Source organism: Frieseomelitta varia, unplaced genomic scaffold (assembly GCF_011392965.1).
Source record: "Frieseomelitta varia isolate USP_RPSP 00005682 unplaced genomic scaffold, Fvar_1.2 scaffold_631, whole genome shotgun sequence".
Classification (NCBI taxonomy): domain Eukaryota; kingdom Metazoa; phylum Arthropoda; class Insecta; order Hymenoptera; family Apidae; genus Frieseomelitta; species Frieseomelitta varia.
In genome coordinates this window covers 308,094-334,557 of record NW_025110403.1, presented here as the reverse complement: position 1 = coordinate 334,557, position 26,464 = coordinate 308,094, and the positions used below count along the sequence as shown (strand labels likewise).

The 26,464-nt window shown below is 25.8% G+C and overlaps 1 protein-coding gene across 2 annotated transcripts; it reads right to left on the bottom strand.

Moving 5' to 3' along the window:
* Positions 1 to 3,033: 3,033 nt before the first annotated feature.
* LOC122534720 lies at positions 3,034 to 21,696 on the bottom strand. Of its 2 annotated transcripts, none has more exons than XM_043665635.1 (8): positions 21,638 to 21,696; positions 21,281 to 21,356; positions 17,420 to 17,473; positions 15,047 to 15,313; positions 12,728 to 12,889; positions 12,453 to 12,665; positions 9,655 to 9,830; positions 3,034 to 3,305 (listed from the first exon to the last, which is right to left on the bottom strand). In XM_043665635.1, the coding sequence occupies exons 2-8, from the start codon at positions 21,281 to 21,283 to the stop codon at positions 3,263 to 3,265; spliced, it is 918 nt and encodes a 305-aa protein (XP_043521570.1). In that variant the 5' UTR covers positions 21,284 to 21,356; positions 21,638 to 21,696; the 3' UTR covers positions 3,034 to 3,262. The 2 variants fall into 2 exon arrangements, with proteins under 2 accessions (XP_043521570.1, XP_043521569.1); XM_043665634.1 differs by lacking the exon at positions 3,034 to 3,305 and adding an exon at positions 4,857 to 5,426.
* Positions 21,697 to 26,464: the final 4,768 nt, after the last annotated feature.

The following is a 26,464-nucleotide window of genomic DNA, read 5'->3' as shown; positions in this document are numbered from 1 at the left end:
AATACATATATCATGTTAATTACATTATATTATTTATAGTAGTTATTTATAAGTTATTTATATTATTATAGAGAAATAAAAAATTAAAAATAAAAAGTTAGAAATTTTTAGTTTTTCATTTTTTACCATTATTAAACTCTTACTATTACTATCTTAAAATTTCCAAATAATTAATACCTTAAAGATAAATTATTTTATGCTTTGTTATAGATTTTTTATTTTTTCTATTGCATTTGATGATTTCTATTTAATAATAGACTTTATTATAATTTCCCTTAGATCATACCAATAATATTCTTTGCATTTTTTTCTTTCCATTTACATACATTATATATTGTTGATATCAATAACCGACAGATTATGTGCCTTTGACACGAAGCTGAAGTAAAAAAATCCAAGATTCAGAGAAATATCTCTTTATGGATCAGAAGACGAAGTAATTAATTTCTGTTTCTGACTTGCTTCATTTATGAGCCTCCTATAGACGGGACATCTAATCGATCCTGTTACATGTTTCAAGTCTTTACCTTGTTTTCCTTCGTCTCTGCAGATAGCGCAACAGGGTTTGCTACTGCAATATTGTACTTGATGATCAATCTTACCGCATCTTCTGCAACATTCGATTGCATCAAATGTCACTTTACATTTGTTTGCAATATGCCCAAAGTGATGGCATTTATAGCATCGAGTCACCATGGGTACTTCTCTCCAAGTGGTATGTATCATATCTATTTTAAACTTCTTGATCCGTTGCAATTTCTTAAATTCATTTGCTGCGAGTTCAATTACTGCTCTTTGAGTTCCTCTCCAAGCTGTACTCAATTGTCGTACTATAATATTCTCCTCTTGTTTAGTGTGCAGAATTTTCATTAGAATCGACTTAATTTTCTGTTTAGTGATTATTGGATCTAAATCCCGAATCTCTATGAAAACTTTATCTACTAATGGCCTGACTTTAAATTCATGACCAATAATTGTCTGGATGTCAGTAGCAGTTTTAATTGCATTGGTATTTTTTTTCAGCTCAATCAAAAGATAACCATCCTGCGTTTTGCGTATCTTAGAGGTGCAAACCAGCTTATCTTTCGCCTTCGACAATATCATTCTATAGGTATCTTTAAAGTTCGTACCTTTTACTTCTCTACCAATAGGAATTACTACTATCGCTCCAGAACGATTTATCTTCCTCATTTTTTGACTTTTCGTTATAAATTCAGGGAACTGTTTGTAAAGATGATCAATTATATCGTTGAACGGTTTGGTTTGTTCTTCACTAGAGTGTGGAATGATATTATTTTGGTTCGCAAAAATTTTTATTGGTGGAGGATAGGTTTTTTTCTTTCTTTGACTTGAAATTACCTCACCCGTATTCTCAGAAATCTGCTCTTGTTCGTGAGAATGAGAATTAAGCATATTCTGTGGGATTTGTTCTTCAGTCTCCTGTGAGGTATTATCACGTGATTCAAATGTTTCGGAACTGAGAGACTTTTTTGAACTTTTAGATCTTTTATCCAACACTTGTGTATGGAACTGTTTTGGAGGAGATTTCGCGTTAGAAGGCATAGGGAATGAGTCGGAAGTGGATTGAGAATTGACGCTGGGACCGCGGGAAGTGACGGATTGATAATCTAAAGGAGGGAAAACTTGAGTACTTGCATTGATTGAGCTTTTTTTTACCTTGTTCTGCTCATTCATTTCTGTGCTCTCTTTGAGCGTACGAAAGAGAAACTTCACGGAAGCGTCAATTTTTTTTGATTTCTCTCCGATAGTTTCCTTAACATTTGATTTAGAAGAATGCATGCGAATTTCTTCATTTAGATCTTTGATATTTTCCGCTAGTTTCCAGAGCTTCATAAGATTTTTCTCTATCAACTCACTCATTAGAGTATCATCTACAGAAATTGTTTCTTTTTCACGAGAATTTTTTTCTGGAGATACTGAATTTTTAGAGTTCAGATTTATGTAAAGATTATTTTTAGATTTATGTAAATTTTTGTTTATATCAGTCATCATTTCATATACGGTCTCCTTTAGCCGAAGCCTCCGGAGACCAACACAAACAAAGGGGAAAAAGAGGTCCACCTGAGTAGAGCCCCGTACTCAGGTAAGGGGACTAAAATACTATGGGGTGGCCCCAGGTGCCCCATAGGGACCGTTAATGACCGCGCAGGCTTAACGTCGCCACGGCCACGCAGCTCTCGGCACGGTACCTTTACACCTTAGCTTGCGACGTTTGATCACTCATTTCATTATGTTTTGTTATCTAAAGTCACCATCCAGTCCCACGGCATTCGTGTAAATTTTGTTTATTTGACCGAAAAAGGTTCACCAAATGACATCGAAGGAACTCCACCTATTCTTAAATATAAATATCCAGATAAGTACTTGTAGAATGTAATGTAAACATCAGTTCTATTCAAGTTTTTAACTCTGTTTGAGGGAAATATCTCAATCCACTATCCCAGGTGCGTCTCCAGATTCTTACTTATGTGTCTCAGAAACTTACTTTGCCTTCATATTCTTTAACATTCTTCACATTTAATCATAAGTCGTATGTACTATGTACTGTTGTTTTATCTATTTATTAGCTTAGAATATTTCTTGCATATCATATTTTTGAACGTCAATTACTACGAATAATATTACAATGATCGGTTAACGAACATAATCCGTTCACAGACAATATTTGCTACCCAAATTATTCGTTAACCGATCCTCGATGACAGTAAAATGCAGTTCTATAACTCTTATACACAGCGTCGTGGTGTGAGGTGTTCATTATCCAAACATGTATTCATTGTCAGAATGTAAAAATCTTTCGTAAAAGTGTTCGTTGTCCGATTTGTTCGTTAACTGATTACACTATATAATATAAATAATTACTATGACCAGTTTAATATTAATGATCAATTTACATATCTATAATGAAAAACAACAAGCATGTATATTTATATAAATAAATAAAATATACATATTTGATTAAATAGCAAATATTATAGTTTCCTTTTTTCTGATTTTGCTTTTGTGAAAATTATAATAATAATTGAGATTATTATAGTACTAACAATAAGAACGATATATATTACAGAGCAGATTGTTGGCATTGTTGATTATGTATTGGACTCTAAACATGGAGAGCGTAAATTCAAAAAACCATAAGACAAATATCCTGGGCTCGAAAAATAACGATAATGACGATAAAGTAGGGGAAATCTTGAGAATAATATTCCCCAATACCGAAGTATGATGTCACTCACAAGAGTCACAAACACCGATCAAGAGGCCATAAGAGCAAGGGACAAGATCTGTAAAAGATTAACAGATGGTGTTTATTAACTGTGGAATCGTACTGAAATACGTAGATTATAAATACGTAGATTACATACTTAAATTAGGTCCAAAAATTAAGCACCGAGTGTGCGGGAAGTCCATCCATATGTTACTGTTATCTAATGAGGTTCAGTTACATGAAGGGTTTAAACTAGAATGTATTTTACAATTTTAAAAAATTATGAAATATCATCAATTAATTATAATCATCCTTATTTTTTCATGACTAACTAATCTTGCATCTATTATAAGTGCACGCATTGCATGGCTAGGCACATTTCTTTGCAATATATAAATGTTTATTCATAATTTCTTTTTCATCGCAAAATTCATTTTTTGCAATTATTCTCTTTAGTTAAAAGATCATATTGAGAATATTATTCATACGAACTTTTTTTATTTCAATATGCTGGAGTCACACGTCTGTACTACTCATATATAATACAATAGCCTATATATAAAAAAGTATATTCAAAATTGTTTATATTTATATACTTCAATATTAAAAGAAAGTGATGTGTTAAAAAGAAAATAATTATAATGTGTAATTTTAAATATTCAAACAACGAAAGATTTCCATGTATGAAAATATCATTTGAGACATATTTTTCATGTTACATAGTATAAATAATTTTATGTTATAAATATCCGAATGTTACATTATATTTAGTGAATACTAATTTCTAAACAGAAAAGCCAGTATTTTTAAGTATATTGAAATAAATTTATTTTGGATTAATATTCAAAAAACTTGTATATGTGTCAGGAAAAATTTTAATTTCATCAATAATTATTTATGTAGCTAGTATTCCTAGGAAATATCGTATAACAAAATTCGTTAATTAGATGAAACGAAAGCAAAATTAATAAATTATTAAGTTCGATACTTCGAAGATTGATCATGGTTGTGAGTAGAATATAAAATTACTGTAGTAGTTTAGTGTTCTTTATACGTGGAAATAAGGATTTATTATCTATCACGTATTTAATAATTTATTACCTATCATATCAATTGACAATCATTATTTGTAGGAATATTGAGAAAAATATTTAATCTTTCTACTTTTTATGTTTGAATTATAATAAAGAATGTACTAATTACATTGAAAACGTTATGTACATTAAAAGTAAAGAATTTTTATTGAAATATCTTCTACTAACCAGCAGCGAGTATGTTTTAACTTACAATTAGTATTATTGAAATTTTTTTCTATTTTTAATTATTAATATATATTTTAGATGTTAGTTAAGTTGAGTCAAGTCAAATGTGAGTTAAGTCAAATCTTATTTTTGTAAATTTGCGTTAATTAACTTCGTCCTTTTCACATTAATTACTAAACCTAATTAACTTCACTTGTAACTTATATATAGAAGTGTACTGAAACACACGAGTATAATTCGATTATCACAGTATATTCAAAAAATTTGGGAATATTTAGGGTGTCTACGATCACTTGATCGTCTCATCGTATCGTTAAAGACTAAAATCTTAAAAATATCAGCGAAACACCACATAAGTACTATTTAGTATGTACATATATATAACATTATATATATATATATATCGTATAATATATGTATATATATTAATTAATATAATTAATATATCCATCAATAGCAAAAATCCATATTTTATAAAAACTTTTACGGAAGAAAAATTATAGAAATTATAATAAAACTATCCAACAAAACAAAGCGTACATACAGTCTAGTCATAATTGACTAATGAATTAAATCTTATTTATGAATTTGTCATTCTAATGTTTCAATTCGATCTTTGCGAATTTAATTAAAGAATTATTATATCCACTATACAATATAGAACTAGATTTTACTCTATGTTCTTTCTCTTCCTCTTCTTCTTCTTCTTTCTTTTCTAAAGAATATATCAATAAAAATGAATCTATGTATTGCATGAAGATTCTATAAGAGATATTCTGGTAGCTCGCTCTACAAAAGATTCCGATATTCGGCCGTATCTGCTGTGGCTATATTTTTTGTATACCACTTTGAAAGCATAGTCGTGTTTGTTTCCAGAATTTAACACGAGTCGCAACATTGCAACACGCATTGCATCGATCGCCTTGTGTTCAAATCTGTAAATTATTTTCATGCGATAATAGATAGTATAGTCGAAAAATATATAGATGATATTTATAGCAACAATTCTAAAAAATATCTACGTAATCAATGAAATTCTAATACAAAAGTTAATTGAGACTTAGAATATAATTGAATCTATAACAATGAATTTTGTAGAAATGAAAATGTACAAAAAGTTATATACAAAAAAATATTTTGTATAATTGATTGAGAAAAGAGTGATAACATGGCCCCTCAGATTTAAATATCTTCTTGAAATCTAATTCTAAATTACTCTAAATATTTGCTTAAAATATAAGTTCAAATATAAATTAAAACATAAATTAAATATTAATTGTTAGAAACTCAATTTAGTTTTATTTAACATACATGTTGAATTTCCAGTACTGAAGATTGTCCCAAATCCAGAAAGACCTGATTTTACATGAAAAAATAAATCAAAAACAAAGAATAAAATTTTTTTATTTAAGGCGTCATTTTTGAGAAAATCGAGTTTGAAAATTTATCGGCGTATTTGACTAATTTTAGAATAAAAATATAACGAGCAAATTGCGATCATAATGTAATTGACTAATCAGAAATCTAACTGAGAAATCAAATCAATAGAAACAAATGCGACAACATACGGTGAACAAGTGACTGATCAACTCACGGCTCAACTGATTAAATTCAACTAATTATTTCATTTTTTTAGAATCAGAGATCTTATAGGAATCGGATGTATTCCATCGACGTTCTGTTTTCTTGTCACATCAAACTTCTTGTATCGCAATGGTTTTGTTTTCTTGATTAGATCGTTTTTTCAAAAGTCTCCTTGTAAAGATCATTTTACTTCAAATTGTAAATTCAGTATATCCACTTGTTTATGTAATTTTCTCTCACAGCAGTTTTAGAACTGTGCTTTGCTGAAACGGCAAAAAGGCAATTTTCTTCCAGGCAAGAAGAGAATTAAAAACGTTCAATGGAAATTTTAAGTTACTATGAGAACTTCACTTAATTATGAAGTTTCATTATCAGCTTCCATGTGTAATGAAGATATATACACGAAGATTTATACACATGTGTAACGAAGATATGAAGATATAACATTACCACTAATTCCTTAGAATGCAGACATCCAGCTTTGAAGGGTGGTTGAATTTAAAAAACTTAAAGAAACTTAAAGAAATTTAAGAATAAGCGAAAAGAGAAAATTTATAAGGATCTCGAAATAATTTACGCCATCTATAAAGACGAGATCACTAAAATCAGTGAAAAGATATTTTTATTAACATCCAGAATTTCTGCAATGGAAAATAAAATAGCCGTGACTCTGACACTTTACAGAACTTTATTAACCGAATATAAAGCTCCATTTTCAAGATAAAAGAAAGGCATGCGAGATCCAATCTAATTTTTAACCTAAAGGAATCTGTTAACTCTGGTGGATAATCAAATCTTACTCTGTCTAATCGATTTTTTAATAGATTTATTTTCTAATCGATTGCTATTTTAAACGAAGCCAGAGAATTATAATAATCAATGTTACGAGACTCGGTAAGAAGATATCTAACAAGGATTGATTGTCTTCTTTCAATTATTTCCGTCTTGGAATTGATGAAGAGGAAAATAATTTTAAGGAACCCATTAGTATATTAATAGACCAGATGGAACAGCAAAGAGCATATTTTCGGTATGAAAAGAGTAGGCTTACTTTGACTAGTAATCCAATCCTCACTATCTGCAATGGCGTGCCTGCCTATTATAAGACCACTGCTGAATTAATAGAAAACAGTGATGGTTGTGTGTCTATTATCGAAACGTAAGAGATCCACCAAAATTAATGAACTACTCGCTCTCTTTGTTATTTTGTTATAAATATAATTTCATTGCATTAGTGGAGACATAGCTAAATGTTGACAAATTGCTCCCGTTTAACAATGTTACAGATGTGACAGGAGTGTCTGCAAGTTCTTTCTTGCGGGAGGGATAATTGCAGTAAAGAACGACTAGAAATGTACTTTACTACAATTTTCTATAACAAATGTGGAATATCTTCTTATTAAAATTCAATTGAATAATAAAACCTTAGTTGTATATTCCTCCTAACTCCCTACTCTTTCTTTATCATTCTTTCTTTATCACTGCATCGACTTAGGAGAAATTTTGTTTTTATCTGATTCTTATCTGTTTACATTGATAATTATAATCTGCACGACAGGCATGCGAATTCAATTGACTTTGCAAATTAAAAATGATTGAAGTGGGACTTGCTGATTTGATATTTAAAATTATTAATGATATTATCTCTTATCCTACGATTCTCTAACTATGTTGTTTAGGACGGACTCGGAAGCGATCTAAGATTTTCCGATACGATTACCAGTTATATTTAGAAACTAATCGTCATGCAAATTAGAATATTTTACTATTTTGAATTTTAATAATTTATTTCATATGTTTTTTTTTTTTTTTTTTGATCATCAAACAATTTCAGAATATGTGTAAAAAAATTAGTCTTCATTAGTATATTATTATGTATTTTTGTATACTTTTCATAACCTATTAATCTATCCCTTCTCTGCATCATAAGGCGTCAAAATTAAATATCTGTAATTATGAGGAAACAACGCTATATGTCACAATTTTAAAAAAAATTGCATTTATGTATTAATTGAATAAGATTTATGTATTTATAACGAAAAAATGTACAAAAACAAAATTTATGAAATCAAAAAAAAAGAACAAAAATAGTACAATTTAACCGAAATTCTATAAGAAGAACTAACTAATATTATGAATTTTAAATATGGTAATATCTTGAAAGTGAAAGCATGCAGTGTTTTCCCGTATAACCACAGATTTAGTCTGGTGTCTAAACTTATTGTCAATTGAATCAGTCAGTCATACTGATTTATTATGTTTACTATGTTATTCTAACATTCTGATTAAAACATTTATTTATTTCTAAGTGAAAACAAAAAAATATATTATAATCTCTTGTGCAAAGTGGATTGTAAATTGATCAGCCAACTAATTGATATGTTATTGCGCAACCGCAATCTGCTCGTTTTCATATTTATTATTATACTGAAAACAGAAATAGCTAATTGATAGAAAATTATTTTATCTGCGAAAATAGGTGAAAAAAAATAGAATAAAATTCAAAATAATACAATTCGGATATCTTTAGTTAAGAATTAATTTAGTACTTGATAAAGTTTCAATTTAAAGTTTTGCCGTCTTATGAAAAAGACTTTTGATATATTTTTGAAAAAGACGGGTAGACAGATAATTTTCTCAAAAATGAAGCCTCAATAAAAGCCTAAATAAAAAAATTTTATTCTTTATTATTGACTTATTTTTTCCACGTAAAATTATACCCTCTTCAATTATATTATATTATAAAAATATTATTTTAGAAACTTGAACAAAAGTGAAGTTAATATCGGTCCCTAAAAAAATTCATAAAAATAATTCTTTGGTAACATTAAACATCAGAAAGTCTATTCTTTATAAACAAAACTCTATTGTTTTTTACAATATTATGTGTCATTGTATGTCTATAATTCACAAAAGAATTTAATATTCATATGTCGCTATGTTCTTCAAAATAACATCCATTACAAAATATATAGATATGTCGTCTCGATATTATAAGCTAAGAATTTTAATATCTAAAATATCAGAAAATGAGATTTGGGCCTCATACTGTACACATTTATTTTCGATTCTGAGCGTTTCCTTTCAAGAGCCACATTACTCTCTATTATGAGAGGTCAATAATGAACATGCATAACTATTGAAACTTTAAATTCATATTTAAAAATATCATGATTAAATTTTGCTTTTATTACAGATTTTATAAGTTTGTTGTCACGGATATATGAAAAAAAATCACGTGAAAGTCACGAGAAGAGCCATATTATGTCTATTTCAATTTTTAAAAGTTATAAACGTTTTCCTATTTGTATGTATGTATATTTCATATATTTGTAATAAAGTGTTCGTTGATTCACTTTTGCATTAGTATACATAAAGTATATTTAAACAAATAATTATATTAATGTATTTTTAATTACCATTAAAGTATGTATATATACATACCATTAAAGTATGTATATATACATTTAGATAATGGTAATGGAAAATGATTTATACATTTATACATTCATATATTTTTCACATTTTTATAAGAAGATATAATATATGGAATCTACGGACAAGAAAAAGTGATATTACCTGTCGATTGGACGAGGAATGGCAGCAAAAAGTAAACCCCTCCAGAATAACCATCGAGGTGTAGCACTATCGGCTGTGAGATCCAAAACGAGACCAAGCACCAATTCCATTGCAGTACGAACAATCAGATTTGCAGACGTTCTACAAAATTGTTCGTCTAGAAGCGTAACATCAATCTGAAAAATATATGTCCAAGTCAAATCACGTCAGCAGCTAGGATAAAACAAGAATACAATACAACATTTATTAGAATTGCTATCTGCTTTCTATAATTCGAAACAAAAATAATTACAATCAGTTACAAAAGTCTATATATACAGGATGATCTAATTTAAATTAGGTCACCTAAATATCTTTTCGAATTGTGATGATGCAAAAAATATTTTTTGGCTAACATGAATTGTATCAAAAGACCAATGACTGGTAATAATATTTTTTTCCAAGGTTCTTTTTTTCAAAGTTTTCATTGATGTTTTTTTTCATATTTTTCATATTGCTATATTTTTACTATATATTTTTTTTTATTGCTTCTTGGCCAAAATCTATGATCACGACACAGATAAATTTAAATAATACCTGAAACTTAAAAAGGAAGGAAAAAAAATAATTTCAAATATCTGAACGTATTCTTTTACTAGCTAAACGAAGCAACAAAAAAAAATATATATATATAGTTGAAAAAAAACATATATATGAAAAAAAATAACCTTTAAAATTTTGATATTATTCGCCTTTTGATACTATTCATATTAAGCAAAAAATATTTTTTGTATTTTCACAATTCGAAAAGATATTTATCTCACTTAAATGGACCATCCTGTATATTTAAAGAAAAACATTTTAAATATTTTGCGCATTTATTTACTTATTAAACTAAACCTCTGTTCATATAAGGTGGTATATTTGAACCGACAAAAAGTTGGTATTTGAACCAAATTTTAGTCAATAGCCGATTAAATAAATTGTTAATGATTAAATGCACTTATTTGAAGTTCATGAAAACGAAAAAGGAAGAATTAGTAGACTTCTGTTACTTATATGAACTCGAATTAATTATGAACTATTTCTTCTCCACAAACTTTGTACAAGTGAAGTTCTATTGCAACTAAAGTTATACAAATTCAGAAAAAATGATTATGTTTTTAATATCGAAATTATGAAATTCACTATATAATCATTAGAACTACATTAGAATGTGCAAAATTTTCTTGTTATCATTATAATTATAATCAAATCATGTTTTATTTGCTTTATTATATATATACTAACTATAGATACATAGATTTTCATAAGATCATATTTCCAATTTACATATTTTTTTAAACAAATTTAGGAATCATTATTAAAAATGATATAATTTCACATAATTAAGATCCAAAATCACTTTTTTTCTGATTTTAGGTATTTAAAATTGGATAGATATATATAGACTTTTGTAATTGAATATATTTCACTCTTTATCACACCACAAATAACGAATTAAATACAGTCCATTTTTAAATATAAATTTTTTTAAAATTGTTAAAATTGTTAAAAAAAATTCAAATATCCCTCTAATTTTATGAAACAAACAACAATAATAAAGTTAAGAACAAAAAATAAGTTTAGTCATTGATTATAAATTTATGTTTAATTACACTTGTCGACCTTTTTGCGTTAATTATTCTTGTATCGAGTATATGGCAGAATATAAAAAATTTGTGTGTTGAATGTTAATTAATGAATATAGAAAAATTCAGTGAATATAGAATTTTCATACAATTCATATAATGAATATAAAAAATTCTCAAATAGAATATTTCCTTAAATAGTAAGCTATTGTTTGCTGCGGACTTTTCTTTTTTTGTAAGCGAGTATTCGATTCTATTTCTACTTTTCTTTTAAAATACGACATTCATATATTATTTGTACAATGGAATGTAATTCCATTTTTTTAAATTATGACTATTTTTTCCAAAAGATACTGATAGCTATATTTTGGAATATTATGAGAAATGATAATGTATTCAGGATATGAAATCTTAGCTTTGGCGATTCAAAGTTCAAAAAGTATAAAAATATCCTTGCATGTGATACGATCTATTATTACATTTATTGTTAGATTAGAAATTTTTATGCATGCATAGAAAATTTTAAAATGCAAAAAATGCACATTATGTAAATAATACAAAATAATATATATGAAATGTAATGCTTTCCATAAAATACAATACTTAATAAAGTTCGGTGTTTTCTATAACTATATTGAGAGAGAGAAAAAAAATAATTACCACGAGCATATTGAAAATAAGTAATAAGTCAAAAATATAGAATGAAATTTTTATATAAAATATTTCATTCCCGAAAAAGTTCAAATACTTTGAAAGTTTATCAAATATAAGTGTACCGAGCCAATTTTTAATTATACATGTTCAAATTTTATTTCCTTGAAAATAAAGTATTAAACGGAAAAATCTTCTATATTTTTCGCTTTTTTAAATTTTTCGAAAACAAAATCTTAGATGAAAAAAATGTTATTTCTTTATTTTTGCACAAAGAATCACCGTTTTGCCAGTTGCTCTATGATTTTGGTGCACTTTGCATATTGGGACTTTTGTATTCTACTGTATGATTTTTTGAAGATGAAATTTTACATTTTATATTTTATATCTATTTCATTCCATACATTCAATTTTATTTCGATTAACTACTGATGTTATTTAAGAGCTAAATGATATTTAGAGCCAAAGTTATATAGAACCACACTTAAGAGTTAAACAAAAAAAAGAAACAAAATAATAACAAGAAAAGATTTTCACCACATATCCACCGCAGTTGTATAAAAACGTAGTAGTTTCGTTGGGTACATCGATGTAACGCTTACAACTGACCAAATGATGTGTAAATAAGGAAAATGCATCGGCGAATGTGATGTTAAAATCAAGAATTCGTAAGATCTTCCTTTCATAAGCCTTAAGTAAGTCCTCTTTTCCTATGTACAGATCTTTAGCGAGAGCGACTATGTCTGTAGCCTATGAAGGAAAAAATCAAAGTAAAAAAACGAGAAATGCTGCGAAGAATAATTTCTGCTTACTGTTGGAATTTTATCGAAATTTTCTTGCTTCTTAAGCGCAATCCACAAACTAGCTAATGCCGCTAATTGAATAAACATCGTTTCCACAGAAATTTTGTCCATAATGGCATCGAACAATTTCACGGATTGATATACGATGTAAGAGGGATATCGATAGTGTATCTGCGAATATTAATAAGAATTGATATTTCTATTAAGAACTGATTATTGTGTGGACAATAATTGTTAATTCAGAAATGTTTTATTTTAAATAAAGTACCAATACTACATTATTGTATCACAACACTTAATTATTTATAGGATAATATAGATAAATAGTCAATAGATGAGTAAAACCGGAACCTACTATTATTTTTAAAACAATTGCAACCATATATTGTTGTCGTCACTATAAAGACAATTGTGATACACATATTTTCTCCTAGATTATAATATTTTCTGTATTTGTGCTGTGATCAAATAATTGTGCTAATATAAACTTTAATATTATTAATATTATTTAGGTAAGTATTTTTTTATGTAAATGGTTACTTTTCAATTCATCATGGTAGTCTTAAAAATTTGTACTACTTATAAAATCATATACTGGGGCAAAAGCATACAATAAGATAAAATCATCAGATACTCGGTTTTGGACAAGATATATTCACATTATGAAAGAACAAAATTGAAAAAAAAAGAAAATTAAATAAAAAGCCAAGGAATGATGATAATAGTAAAAATAAGCAAAATATTTGTATTTACTCTCAGAAATGTTATGGTGAATCTAGATTGAATGAAGATTAGATGTTTGCTCTAGTTGGGAAAAAAGATTTGTATGAATTCTAATATTATAAATATTAAATGCTATATCCGTGGATTTTATATAGCTACTGTTATTTTTAAGATCTCCTCTTTTTTTTTTATAAGAATTTAATGTATGCTTGTGTAATAAAAGAATTGCCTTACTAAGCTTTACTGTTATCTTAGCTTTAGAGTTATATTATTTTTTTCCATTTTGTCCTGGTTTTCTTATAATTTAAGCCTGATTCAATCCTTATATCAATTTGACATAGTTTTCTGATAAAATGTTATATTATTTTCACGCTCTTCTTATCATCAAGCTCTGTGATATTTATTTTTTTATTTTTTATAGCATATATTTTTGACATTTTTTATAACAATTATATTACCAGAGTTACAAACAATATTTGTTTACAAGGACTTGTTTGATTTGTTGACGAGGACTTCATACAGAGAATACATCATCTTCTAATTATTATACCACAATTATGCATTCAATATGTATATTATCATCAAAGATGCATAATAGGCACGTTTTTTCAAACAGTTATTATAAAATTCAAAACAGTTGACCATAACGTTAAACGAATCTCTAGACAAAACTAGAATATCTACGTGTGACAATTAATATGAATAGAAGTAGTAGAATTTATATGAATCATACACCCAATTGAAATTAAAATTTTACTGTAGTTATTAATAAATTAATAATTTAATTATTAAATTTAACTATTTATCTTTTCATTACAGATATTAGTATTTTATCATTGAGTCAATCTAATACCAAGGAACAATTGAAAAATTAAATTTCAATTGAAAAAAATGAGGGACGGATGAGAATTAACTGAACTATTTTGATTAAAATAACATAGATATTTTAAGATTCGTACATTTTCCCGAATTCAGTGCACTTTGACGCAATTGTCATTGCGTTTAGACTTAATTGAATGTATGCTCATTTGCCTCCTGTCTCGATTTATTTATTGCACTTTGTTCAGTGTAACAAACGATACAAGCGAGTTTGATTGATATGGTTTCGTTAAAACAAACATTCATTCGTTTCGTTTAAACGCGTCATTATAAGAATATATTAGATTTATATCAAGCAATTTATTTTGAATACTGACAGCGAATATTCGTCGCTGCGTTATACATTACAAGAACATTAATTTACAATATGAAGCAATTCGCATAGGACGTAGGATTTTACATTCTCTTTCATATCCAAAAGGTGTTGTATTTAAATAACTGTAAAGTAATTGTAAGTATTCATCTGGCATTGTTTTCCTGTTGAGCAGCTTTTCACTTGTGACAAAGCAATACGTGCGTTCGTTTTGCCCGGAGCAAATATTTATATCGCCTAGTTGCCACTAAAAGTCACATCCCGTATGAATTGCTTTATATAAATATAAATCAATGTTATTGCAATAAACAAATTTTTCGCTTGAATTTAATGAACAAAATGGTAACTCAACTGTATAGTTGAGACCAGAGAAAAAAATAAGAGGACTTTGATTAATTTTTCACTATACTTACCCCAAGACGTATCATGAAAACGACAACCAACCTCCTTTGTTCGGCGTTAATGTGTTCCGTTAAAAAATTTGCCGATAATTTTGAAAATCGTTTTTCCCTTTCATGCTCGATTATTGGTAAATCATCGTGGTATTCTCCGTGATATAGCAATTCGGCAGGAAAAGAACTGACTTCTTCTTGCAGATCATTGCGAGGTTCTGGTTTATTTTCATTCAGATTATTATCATTGAAATCTGTTACATTCAATTTATTTCGTCGATTCACCACCTTAAATCATAATTACATATTATTAATAATCGAATCATCTTTCGATTAGGTAAATTCGTAGATATTAAAAAATTAGTGTCTGCACAACTGGTTACAGTTGGAAAAAATCAAAATTATGTGGTATTTAATGAAGCATTAATTTAGAAATTATCTTATGTAGTTAAAAGTTTGCTACTTGAATATATGTATCTGTAAATATTTACACTATAACAAATATTTGAATAAGAATATTACAGTGTCAGCAATTGATTTATACGTACAAATTACATTTTATTACATAGTATAAGTATTCCGTAATATCAACAAATATAGTAATAATTTAGTAAATTCTGAAATAATTTATTTAGGACGAAAATCTTAATAAATGTATAGTTTTAATAGCGCCAATTAATACTACACACAACAAAGGTACAATTGCATTTTGCAGATTGATTAATGCAAAATATAAAAAATTATTTCCATGCTTCATTTAATATATCTTTTAGTTTTGATTTGTAACATCTTTAACTGTTTGACAGATACAATTTGTTCCAGTTTCATAAGACACCCTGTATAATAGAATATCGTATTTAAAGTTTTTGAAAAATAAATTCGTACGATATTCACACGATAACAATTTTCTTCAGTTTATTTTCTTTTTTTCTTGTTCATGTAATAGGAGTTCTAAAATTTTTTACGGATAAATGAAATGCTACCGTGAAAGATGACTAATATAAAATATAAAATTTCAATTTTAATAATTCACGCATTCAGAAAATATAGGTTTTCATACACATGTGTTAACAACGATGAATTATAAGGATTATGGGAACTATAATTAAAATTAATTATATATAATAAAAATTAATTTGATACTCTTTTATATCTCGTACTTAGATTGTATGTAACTATTGAAAGCACGAATAAGCATGAATGTGCAAGTATGTGTATAATATGATTGTCGGATTCTAAAGCTTTGGAATTTTGAGAAGCAATTCGATTTTGCATTGTTTTAAAAAAGAAAAGATTTTAGAGAAAGTAAAGTTCTCTCGCAATCAAACAAAAGTGATCAAATCTATACTATTATTATATATTAATTTACGTATCCTGTACATTTTAAATAATTTTCGAATTGTGAATCTAACAAAAAATTATTAAATATGAAAGTTGAATGGTTTTAACAGGCTATCGATTTTTTTTTCTATGTGCATGTTCCAAAATTTCCAAGGTCAACTATATTTTTTCATATGGAATCATATGTTCTTCATAAATTGAAAAAATACTGTATTTCAAGTAATTGGTCTTAAACCTAATGGTTAATGAAATATTATATAATTTTTCTCAATAATGAAGATACATCTTTGGCGATACTACTAAGACGATACGTCAAAATAATGATACAATTTTGTGTGCACTTAGAATATCCATATCAATTTCTTGCAATTTTATACACAAATATGCATAAATGTAACTTGTTGTATTTTCATATATCTCATAAATTGAAAACATACTTACATTTTTACTATTACTGAACCCCATTTTTGCTTTCTTTCTTTTAAAAATCAATATAGAATCCTAGCTAAAATCTCGATTGATAGAATGAATCGTTTGCAATCTTCGTACTACACATTCTTTATCCTTGAAATAAATTATTATAAAATATCTCGTTAACCATTAAGTTCAGGACCAATATAGGTTAATACTTTTTTACTTTCGATTTATGACAAAAAAAAAATATATATATATATATAGAATCATATATATATAATTCAATGAAAAAGACAACATTGACCTCGAAAATGTTGAAACCTCTCCGTGTACAACTTTCATATTTAAACTTGTTTCATTAGACACATAATTTAAAAGTTATTTTGGATATGAAAATTATAGCTAGTATGAGAAAATACATCAATCTACATTTTTAATTTATTTTTTTATCAAACGACCTTTTTTTACATTATACTACTAATAAGAAAACATTGTAATATATAAAGACCTATGTACATCTCAAATATACGAATTATCAAAGTTGAGATTTCATATTTTACGTCTACTATATCTTTTTATGACATCCACTAAGTTACTGTAACTGGATAATTTAAGGAAAAGTATTTAAGAAATGTGTACCTTAATGGGTGTCGGCGCCAGCTGTAACGATGATCTGTCGATAGGAGTTACCATCTGTATCAACCAAAGATAGTATTTTACTGGAGAAAAAAATGAAGAATATTCGATAATACAAAAAAAAAAAACATAAAGAGGAAATATACTTGTTTCTTTTATTATCATTCTCATCTCTCTATTCTATTTTAATCTTGATGCTAATTTCTTAACAGTTGACTGATTAACTGAACAGAATCGCATAAATCGACAAAATCGGTGCAATACAATACGTAGATACATCTTTCAAAAATCTAAGTGCTATATTTGTTTTAAAATTGTCAAAATGAAATAACATTTTATACAATGAAAGACCTGTAAAATGCTGATGTATTAATAAATATATTGATATATTAATAATTGTATTATAAAATATATATGAAAATTAAAAATTTTATTTTGAGCGGGAATGTATGTATGTACATATGTTTGGATCGTTTGAACGAAATTATATCATTTTCTGAAATAACCAAGAAAATTATTTCAGAAAATATTTATTGAAATACAAAATATCAATTTTTGGGAGTTGTTGTAAAAGAGAAGCTTCAATCTTCAAATTCATTGTGGATTCAGTTATAAAAAACATTTTCTGGTGTTTTTACATATTACGATAATTTATATTTTCATTTTCAAGAAGAAAAATATTTTCACTTACTCACTTGTTATATGATATAAAAACGTTTTAAAATAAAATGAATAAATTTATTACGATTTTTTTTACAAAATTATAAGTTTCAAGGTATCCGAATTAATCAAATTCATTATATTTACTGAGGCACAAGACAGACACCAAACATTTTCTTCAATTATCTATAACTCCAAAAGTAAGAGACAGGATATGACAGGATATGACAGGTTCATATGACAGTTTCTTTCTTATTTTATTGTATAGATTCATCACAAAGTATAAACATTCGAAGTAAATCATTCTGTATTATACCTATTTCTTATCTTTATTGTATTCTTTGAATTATTTCTATTTATATTTGAATTATACTTATAGTTGAGTTTCTATGGAAAAATCTATCGTTACAAAATTTTTTGAATTTGAAGAAAATGAAAAAGATTGATATGCGTGCTGAAAATTTTTAGACGTTATAAGTTCTTTTTCGATTAAAATGAAGGCCAGATTGAAATACAAATTTGAGGACCATAGCAGCGTTAAACACGTTAAAAATTATAGGAACAAATATGAAAATAAGAAAAAATATCATATAAATTATATGTTAATGATATTATATGTTTAATATAATAAATATAATAAATTATATGTTAAATATCATATGAATAGATGAAAAATACAATAATAGTTAAAAGATATAATTTTTTTCTATAATACATCATAATTGTCTAATTTGACTTTATTGAAATTTTATCTATGAAGAATTTTGAAGGATAAATTGTATCAGACAAGTATTAATAAATATGACGAACTAACCTGAAGAATTAATTTGTTGAATTAAAACAAAGTCAAAATAAACTTTAAAAAATAATAAATTCAATTTTTCATTGTTGCCAATCTTGTCAAAAATAATGAATATTCCAAAATAGAATTGTAATTGAAGTTGTTAAAGTATTATGATATATTCTGATTATTATTAGATGTAATTTCATATTTCTAATTTATTTATATGTATATTCGTAGTAAAATACATTCGTCACCACTCATTTTTTATATCGTCTTATTATTAGTCATAACCATCAGTGAGGTAGAAACCAAATTTAATGATAAATATAATTTATTCGTGTCAGAAAATGTATTTCTGTCGACATCGAAAATTTACATTACAATAATTTCATCACATCATTGGTTTCCAAGGTCATCTGAAGGTTATCATTTAAATATATTCAAATGTAATTTTTCATTTCTTAAAAGACAAAATAAAAAAATCATGCCTTTTACATAAAAAATATCGATGACTTTGAAAAACTTAAAAAAAAATGAGCTGACAAAAAATTTTTTGTTCCAAAATATTCCTTCTTTGAAACCATTTAAATCATGCTACGAAGCTTTTTCATAACATAGAAAACAAAAGAAATATTTAGACGCTCTTTTTTAACTGAGACAATGTAGAATATATTATCATATTATCATAAATTTTACAAATTTCATATATATTATATATATTTATATATTTATAAATTCTATAAATTTTATAATTTATGAATAAAAAAAAAATAACAATATAAACACCAAATCTATACTTCTCACAATCAATCCTATATATACTATCGTATTACAAACATTTAACGCGAATGAAGTAAATCCTGTGATATATTTGTTAGCAAATTGAGTTTGTATGAAATATATACTATATTTAAGATTAAAAGAACAATATTCAATGGCACAAATAGCAAAAGTTACGAATAGATTACGAAATTAAAAAGTAATCATAAATTTACTAAAATGATCCAGAAAATTATAGAAAAGAAAAGAGTTGATTGTTTGTGAAATCGAATTATTCGCAATGAAGGAACATTACAACATAACAGCAGATTTGAATTTTAAATTACAACATAACAGCAAATTTGAATTCGAAGATAAATATTAATTTTATGAAAATTGCGAAAGAAATCTTGATTAAACGAGTAACATTAAATGAAATCAAACATTCATAATTATACATACGAAGAAGAAAATGACAAAATATAGATAATATTCGCAAAATATTAGTTTAATTTTTAAAAAAAGTTTAATTGAAAAGAAAAATTTAATTCAAGTCAATTCAAGAAATTTTTAAATTTTTAAAAATTTTGAATTTCTTAAATTTTAATTTTAATTCAATAAAGAATAATTAATATTCCTTCAATTCCCACATTATGTGGGAAACATAATTTAGTCTGTTACTGATTATCACAGAAATATAGAAATAAAATTTATTACTTAATGAATAACAAAAAATATTTAATCATAAGAATTACTGGAGATAACCTCTTTTTTTCTCTAGAAAAAGAAAAAAAAGGTGAAGAAAAAGAAAAAAAATAGTAAAAGAATAATTTTCTCGAAAAAATTTATTTTTTAGATTAGTCAGTGAAATCTTTTGATTCATAATTGGAATTTTAGAGATAATCTTATCAAAGCTACAAATTTGAAAACGTTAATGATTTAAAACATTGTATTCAAGATGAATGAAGTTCATCAAGGAAAAAGATATTAAAGATATTAAAATATTATTCATTGAAAAGAACGATTGCAATCATTAAACGTAAAGTAGGTATTACAAAGTATTCAACAAGATTATCATTTTGTTCGCCTACATATCTAATATTTCTACTTTCTTTGAAATTAAATTGTTAAAAATTAAGATTTACTATATGTATACAAGATGTATTGAAAATTGTAATACAAACGGCAGGATAATGATTCTGCATGTAAGAAAAAGAAATAAAATTTTTCCATATAAAGTTTTGTTTTTAAGAAAATTGAGTTTGAAAGTTTGTATACTTGAATTTGACTAATTTTATACCAGATAACAAAATATAATTAACACGAGTATACATTTGAAAATAAGTTAGGAATTTAAGACAAACTTTAAATACGCATAATATTTAATGCATCATAGATTAATTTTAAAAAAATTTCTATGTTTATCTTTAATTAAAGTGTGTTCCTCGAATCCTTGACTTAAAGAAAATTTTAAAAATGGGAAAAGGACTTTTTTCAAAATTTTATTAACGCGAGCTCTTATTGTACCGTTAAACTTTCATTCGAAACATTTTTTTCTATTTCTTGTGTTTTAAATTTTATAGAAAAAAAAATATACTTGAAACATTATAGGAAATATACATTTAATTTTAGGAGTAAATTGTAAAGAGCGATACACTTACCATTATTTTTGTCTTGGACCACTAAACACACACAATTTTATCCAAATTCGAACTCACAGTATGTTAGCTTTTTGTTCTGAAACATATGATACCACAATTAAATTACGTATAATATTGTTTTCGAATTAGAATAACTTAACATTCTTTAAATCATTCTTACACAATTTCTATATTCTCTGTATTCTCTATGTCGTTAAGAAATTTCTTTTTTATTTCACAAAAATCTAATAGAATTAAAATTATTTAACTATTTACATTTAATTATTTAAAACAAAAATTCTTTCATCCAATCAATTCAAGGAATAATCGAGTTAAATAAATACTTTCAAACATTATAAATGTATATAAATTATTTACCTTGAGTAAATTAGTAACCGTGTGCTCTGCACGAAGAACATCCTACTATGTCGGATGACAACATAATATGGATAATACGGAAGACAATGTCGACGTAATATAAGAGACAAAGGATCTGCGCGTGATCCCTGCGCAGAACTCTGATTTTTTTATGTATAACACATTACTTGTGTGAAGGTATACTTGAAACAGTATTTCAATTTTTAAACTGATTAAATTATGACATTTAAAAATAGATTTAAAAACATGATAACTATCATTTATATGTGAATATTTATATAATACTGCGATTTAATATTTAATAATTTAAGATAGTTTAAAAATTTAACAATCAATCTCATATTACTAAAACTATTCTTTTACATACAATGTGTTCATTCGAAAGTTCTCAATCTAAATATTTCGAAAAAAAACCGTTTTTTAGGAAAAAATTTTTAATACAAAAGTTTCACAATTTAGTAATGCAACTATCACACCTGCTTTTTATTTGTTAGGCTTAATTAATCTTCTAGATTATTTGAATGTCAATTTTCTTTTTTTAAATAGAAAGTTATATTTTTCTTATACTTATTAAATATATTTACAATTAGTTATACTTTTATATGGAACATTTTTTTATAGAATTTCTCCTTAAAAAGATATTTGATAAAATAGAAAATAGAAAATAGAAAATTAACTGATATAAATGATGTTTAATTTTTTTGGTCATTTTTAAGATGATAAGATGTTACTTACAAATGTATGTTTTACTGAAAAATATAAAATTGAATTGAAATTTTATAAATCTATAAAACATATGACACATTATTCAATTTTTTTCTAAAACGTAATTTAAAGATATCATGATTCACTCCAAATGAAATACATAATTGGACTATTTTTACTGGAATTTTTCATGTTCATGAAATCAATACAGTTTTTATGCTGGTAAGAAACCAAAACAATAGATGATATAGAAATGACAGAAAAATAGCCTGATATTTATGTAAATTCGTATTTCTATAAACACGAGTGAAGGACGAAAACCTGAACAAACATTTATCATATGTTGAATGCTTTACTTTTGTACATCATATGTATTCTATATATTATTTTATAAAATTTATTATTAATAAATTCTTATAGATGAAAAATTGTTAATAATAAAATATGAAATAAATACAAAAATAAAAATATAAAATATGAAATAAATACAAAAATAAAAATATAAAATATTAAATAAGTACAAAAATAAAAAACATAAAATATAAAATATAAAATAAAAATAAAAATAAAAATAAAAATAAAAAATATAAAATAAATATAAAAATAAAAATATAAAATATAAAATAAATATAAAAACAAAAATAAAAATAAAAAATATAAAATTAATATAAAAATAAAAATATAAAATAAATATAAAAATAAAAATAAAAATAAAAATAAAAAATATAAAATAAATAAATTGCTCTATTTCTTATAAATGAATATACAGGGTGAGCCTCGTAACGTGACGACATCAAATAATTAATAAAATATTTGTTGTACGAAAAAATGTTTCAGATAGAAGTTGCATGGCTTCCAGAGAGACATATAGTACTGTAATCAGTTTTATGTTATTTTGCTCTTTTATCAAAGTATGAAGGTCATTTTTAATTTTTTAAATGGAATAGTTAATATTTCTTCCCGAATTTGGATAAAGCATTGAATTCTACATAAAAAAAGTATTACCAAATAGGGTCAAAAATACATAGTTACTGAGATTAACGGTCTTTTCTAATACAATGTAAAAAAATATTTTTGCTAATATCTCAGTAACTATGTATTTTAGACCCTATTTGGTGTAATACTTTTTTATGTAGAATTCAATGCTTTATCCGAATTTGGAAAGAAATATTAACTATTCTATTTAAAAAATTGAAGGTGACCTTCATATTTTGATAAAAAAGCAAAATAACATAAAACTGATTACAATACTATATGTATATCCTCTTCTGGAAGTCATGCAACTTCTATCTGAAACATTTTTTCGTAAAATATTTTATGAGTTATTTGATGTCATCACGTTACATGATTCACTCTAATAACTGATTGCAGAATCAAAATCGATGTTGTCATTGTTTTTAACCACAACTATATTTACAAATATAAATGTTATTTTAGATGTTTATGACAGTTTACAAAAAATTGAATATAGAATCATAAGTTTCTTTTACTCATCATAAGATTTCATAATTTTTACAAATTTACATAACACTTTATAGAAATATCTAATTTATATCAATACTTTTATTCTGTTATTTGTTCTTAAACTAATTTTCTTTCTATAAAATAAAGTAAAGGAAAAGTTAATAAGAAATAAACGTGCTCTACACCAACAATCGTCACAGTATAGCAGATTCAGTAACCATTTAGTCTTTAATTTAACTTTAACTTTATTTAATTCTTATTTAATTTGCATGAAAAACAAGAACAGTATATCGAATACAGGAATATCGTGTCTACTTTTCCTTCTCTTTCATATAACAGATTTTACAAAATTGAAATTAAAATATCTCCTAAACTAATAATTTTTCAACATTTATAGTATAATATTTTTTTATAGAGAATGTCGAGTTGCATCGATTGATGTATAAAAAAAATATGTGATCTTATTTCAAAAAATAGGAGCGACCTCGAAATCTCGAAACGCCTTCACCTAAACAATCTAATGACCATCATAAGATGTTCCTTTCAAAGTAGAATAAGTTTTATTTAAAATATTTTTACACATAACAAGTAAATGAGAAGATAATTGCATAGATAGAGAGTTTAAAATGTATGCCCAGCCTGGTGTAAATAATTTTTTCAGAAACAAGCTACGAACTACTTCTTTCGTTTGACGAGAATTATCTGAATAATACATTTTCCATTTAAAAAAATCTAGGGGGGGGGACTCGTTTTTTATTTCTAAAAAGAGTCTCAAAAAAAAAACATAAGCCCCTCTAAATAATTTAATCCTATCAAAATGCCAAAATAAATACACATTCAATTGTTTGTGAGGAAATAGCTTGTAACATTTTATTTGCAGCACCCCGTATATATTGACTGTATGATAATGTATAAGTAGGTATATAAACAATTTTTTAGAAGTAGTTTCTTTCCCGAATATTTTTAAAACTTATCAAAGCAAAATATTACAGAAAAATAATTCGAACAAGATTTCTTTGTTGATTGAATTTAATGAAGTACAAAATGAACAAATGAAGTACAAATATAGAACAAGATATTGTATGTAATTCTTGGAATTAACACTAATTTTTAATATAAAATTACAAACATTGACTAATTACAAGACAACTACAGCTGATATACAGTATTTTTAATAATTATTTCGATGAACTTGTCAAGGTTATGAGGTTTTGAGTAATTTTTTCCTATACATATCATTGTCGCTTAGCTTTAATTTCTGAAATATTTATAAATATTTTATGTTTTTTAAGGAATAAACTTTACTTTCAATGACTTTCAATGACCATTTTTTTCATTAAAAATCATTTATTTTTGTGAATTATTATAACATAAGAACTACTATCCCTGGCAGAAAAATTTTCAATCAAAGTCAAATATTCAAAAGTAATAAAATTTTTCATGTTTGCGAATTCAATTAAAATTGTTAATTTTATTTTTTCGTGTATTTGATTTGAAACTTTTTATTCGTGCATTTTAAACCAATATCGATTTTCTTATTTTAAAAAATGATCGACATTTTTTAAACAGATTTACACATTTTAAACTATCAGTATTGATATGAGATAGATCATCGACTTGCGAAAGCCAAAACTATATTTGCCAACAAACCGTATTCCAAAAAATAATCTTTGCTGACTTCCGGATCGAAACAGCCTTTTACTATTATTAGAAAGTAACTCTTTTGTGTGCAAATGAAAAGCGAATTTTTCATGAGAAATAAAAACTTTATTAATACATTGAGTATTTTGTTCGATTACCTTTTGTCATTTTTCAGGTAGCTTCATGATTTTGCGTTCAGAAAAGTTCTTATTTTTATCAATAAGAAAAATAGAACAATTTGATATCCTCATCAATAGAGAAATTTAATAAATCGATTCCGATACTACCGTAGTTTGAAAACCGTAGATATCAGATAATTTTTTATGAGTCTGTATAGCGTTCTTTTTCTTTTAGCACAGTAAAATATGACAAAAATGTTCTTTTCTGATTTTCCATTTTGAAATCGATGCCAAACAAACAATTGCTAACAAAATCACAAATTTTCTTTTTTCAAAACAAGTTTGAACAAACAGGTACCAAATTACACGAATTACGAATTTGCGGTTTAAAATGAAGTTAATTACGTTTCGAGACATACATGCGTGTCTATCTATAAGAAATTACTTTTCTACTATATTAAACGTAATATTTAAAACAGTTAGTGCAGAAATTACATTTGGTCCAGCTATTAAATTTAATAAATAAATAAAAATATTTTATACTTATATATTACACCTATATATATCATTTATGAAATTATTCATATATTCAATGAAAAATTGTCGATATTTTAAATTGTTTTAATCTCGTGAAAAAAAATTCTATAACAACTCAGATGGCCTCATTTTAAAGCATAAAACTTTTACTTTTTTTCAAAGATATTTTTGCATGCAGTAAGTGGCAAACATTGTTCTTGAAATTCAAACATCTCTACAATCATTGAAAAAATGTTTTCATGACTACATCTTTTATGGTCTTAAAGATTGAAACTTTCTTTTTACAATGACCTTTTAAAATATGCTGTAAGATTTTTTTCGCCATTTTATTGAACTTTGAACATTAGGTGGCGATTATAAC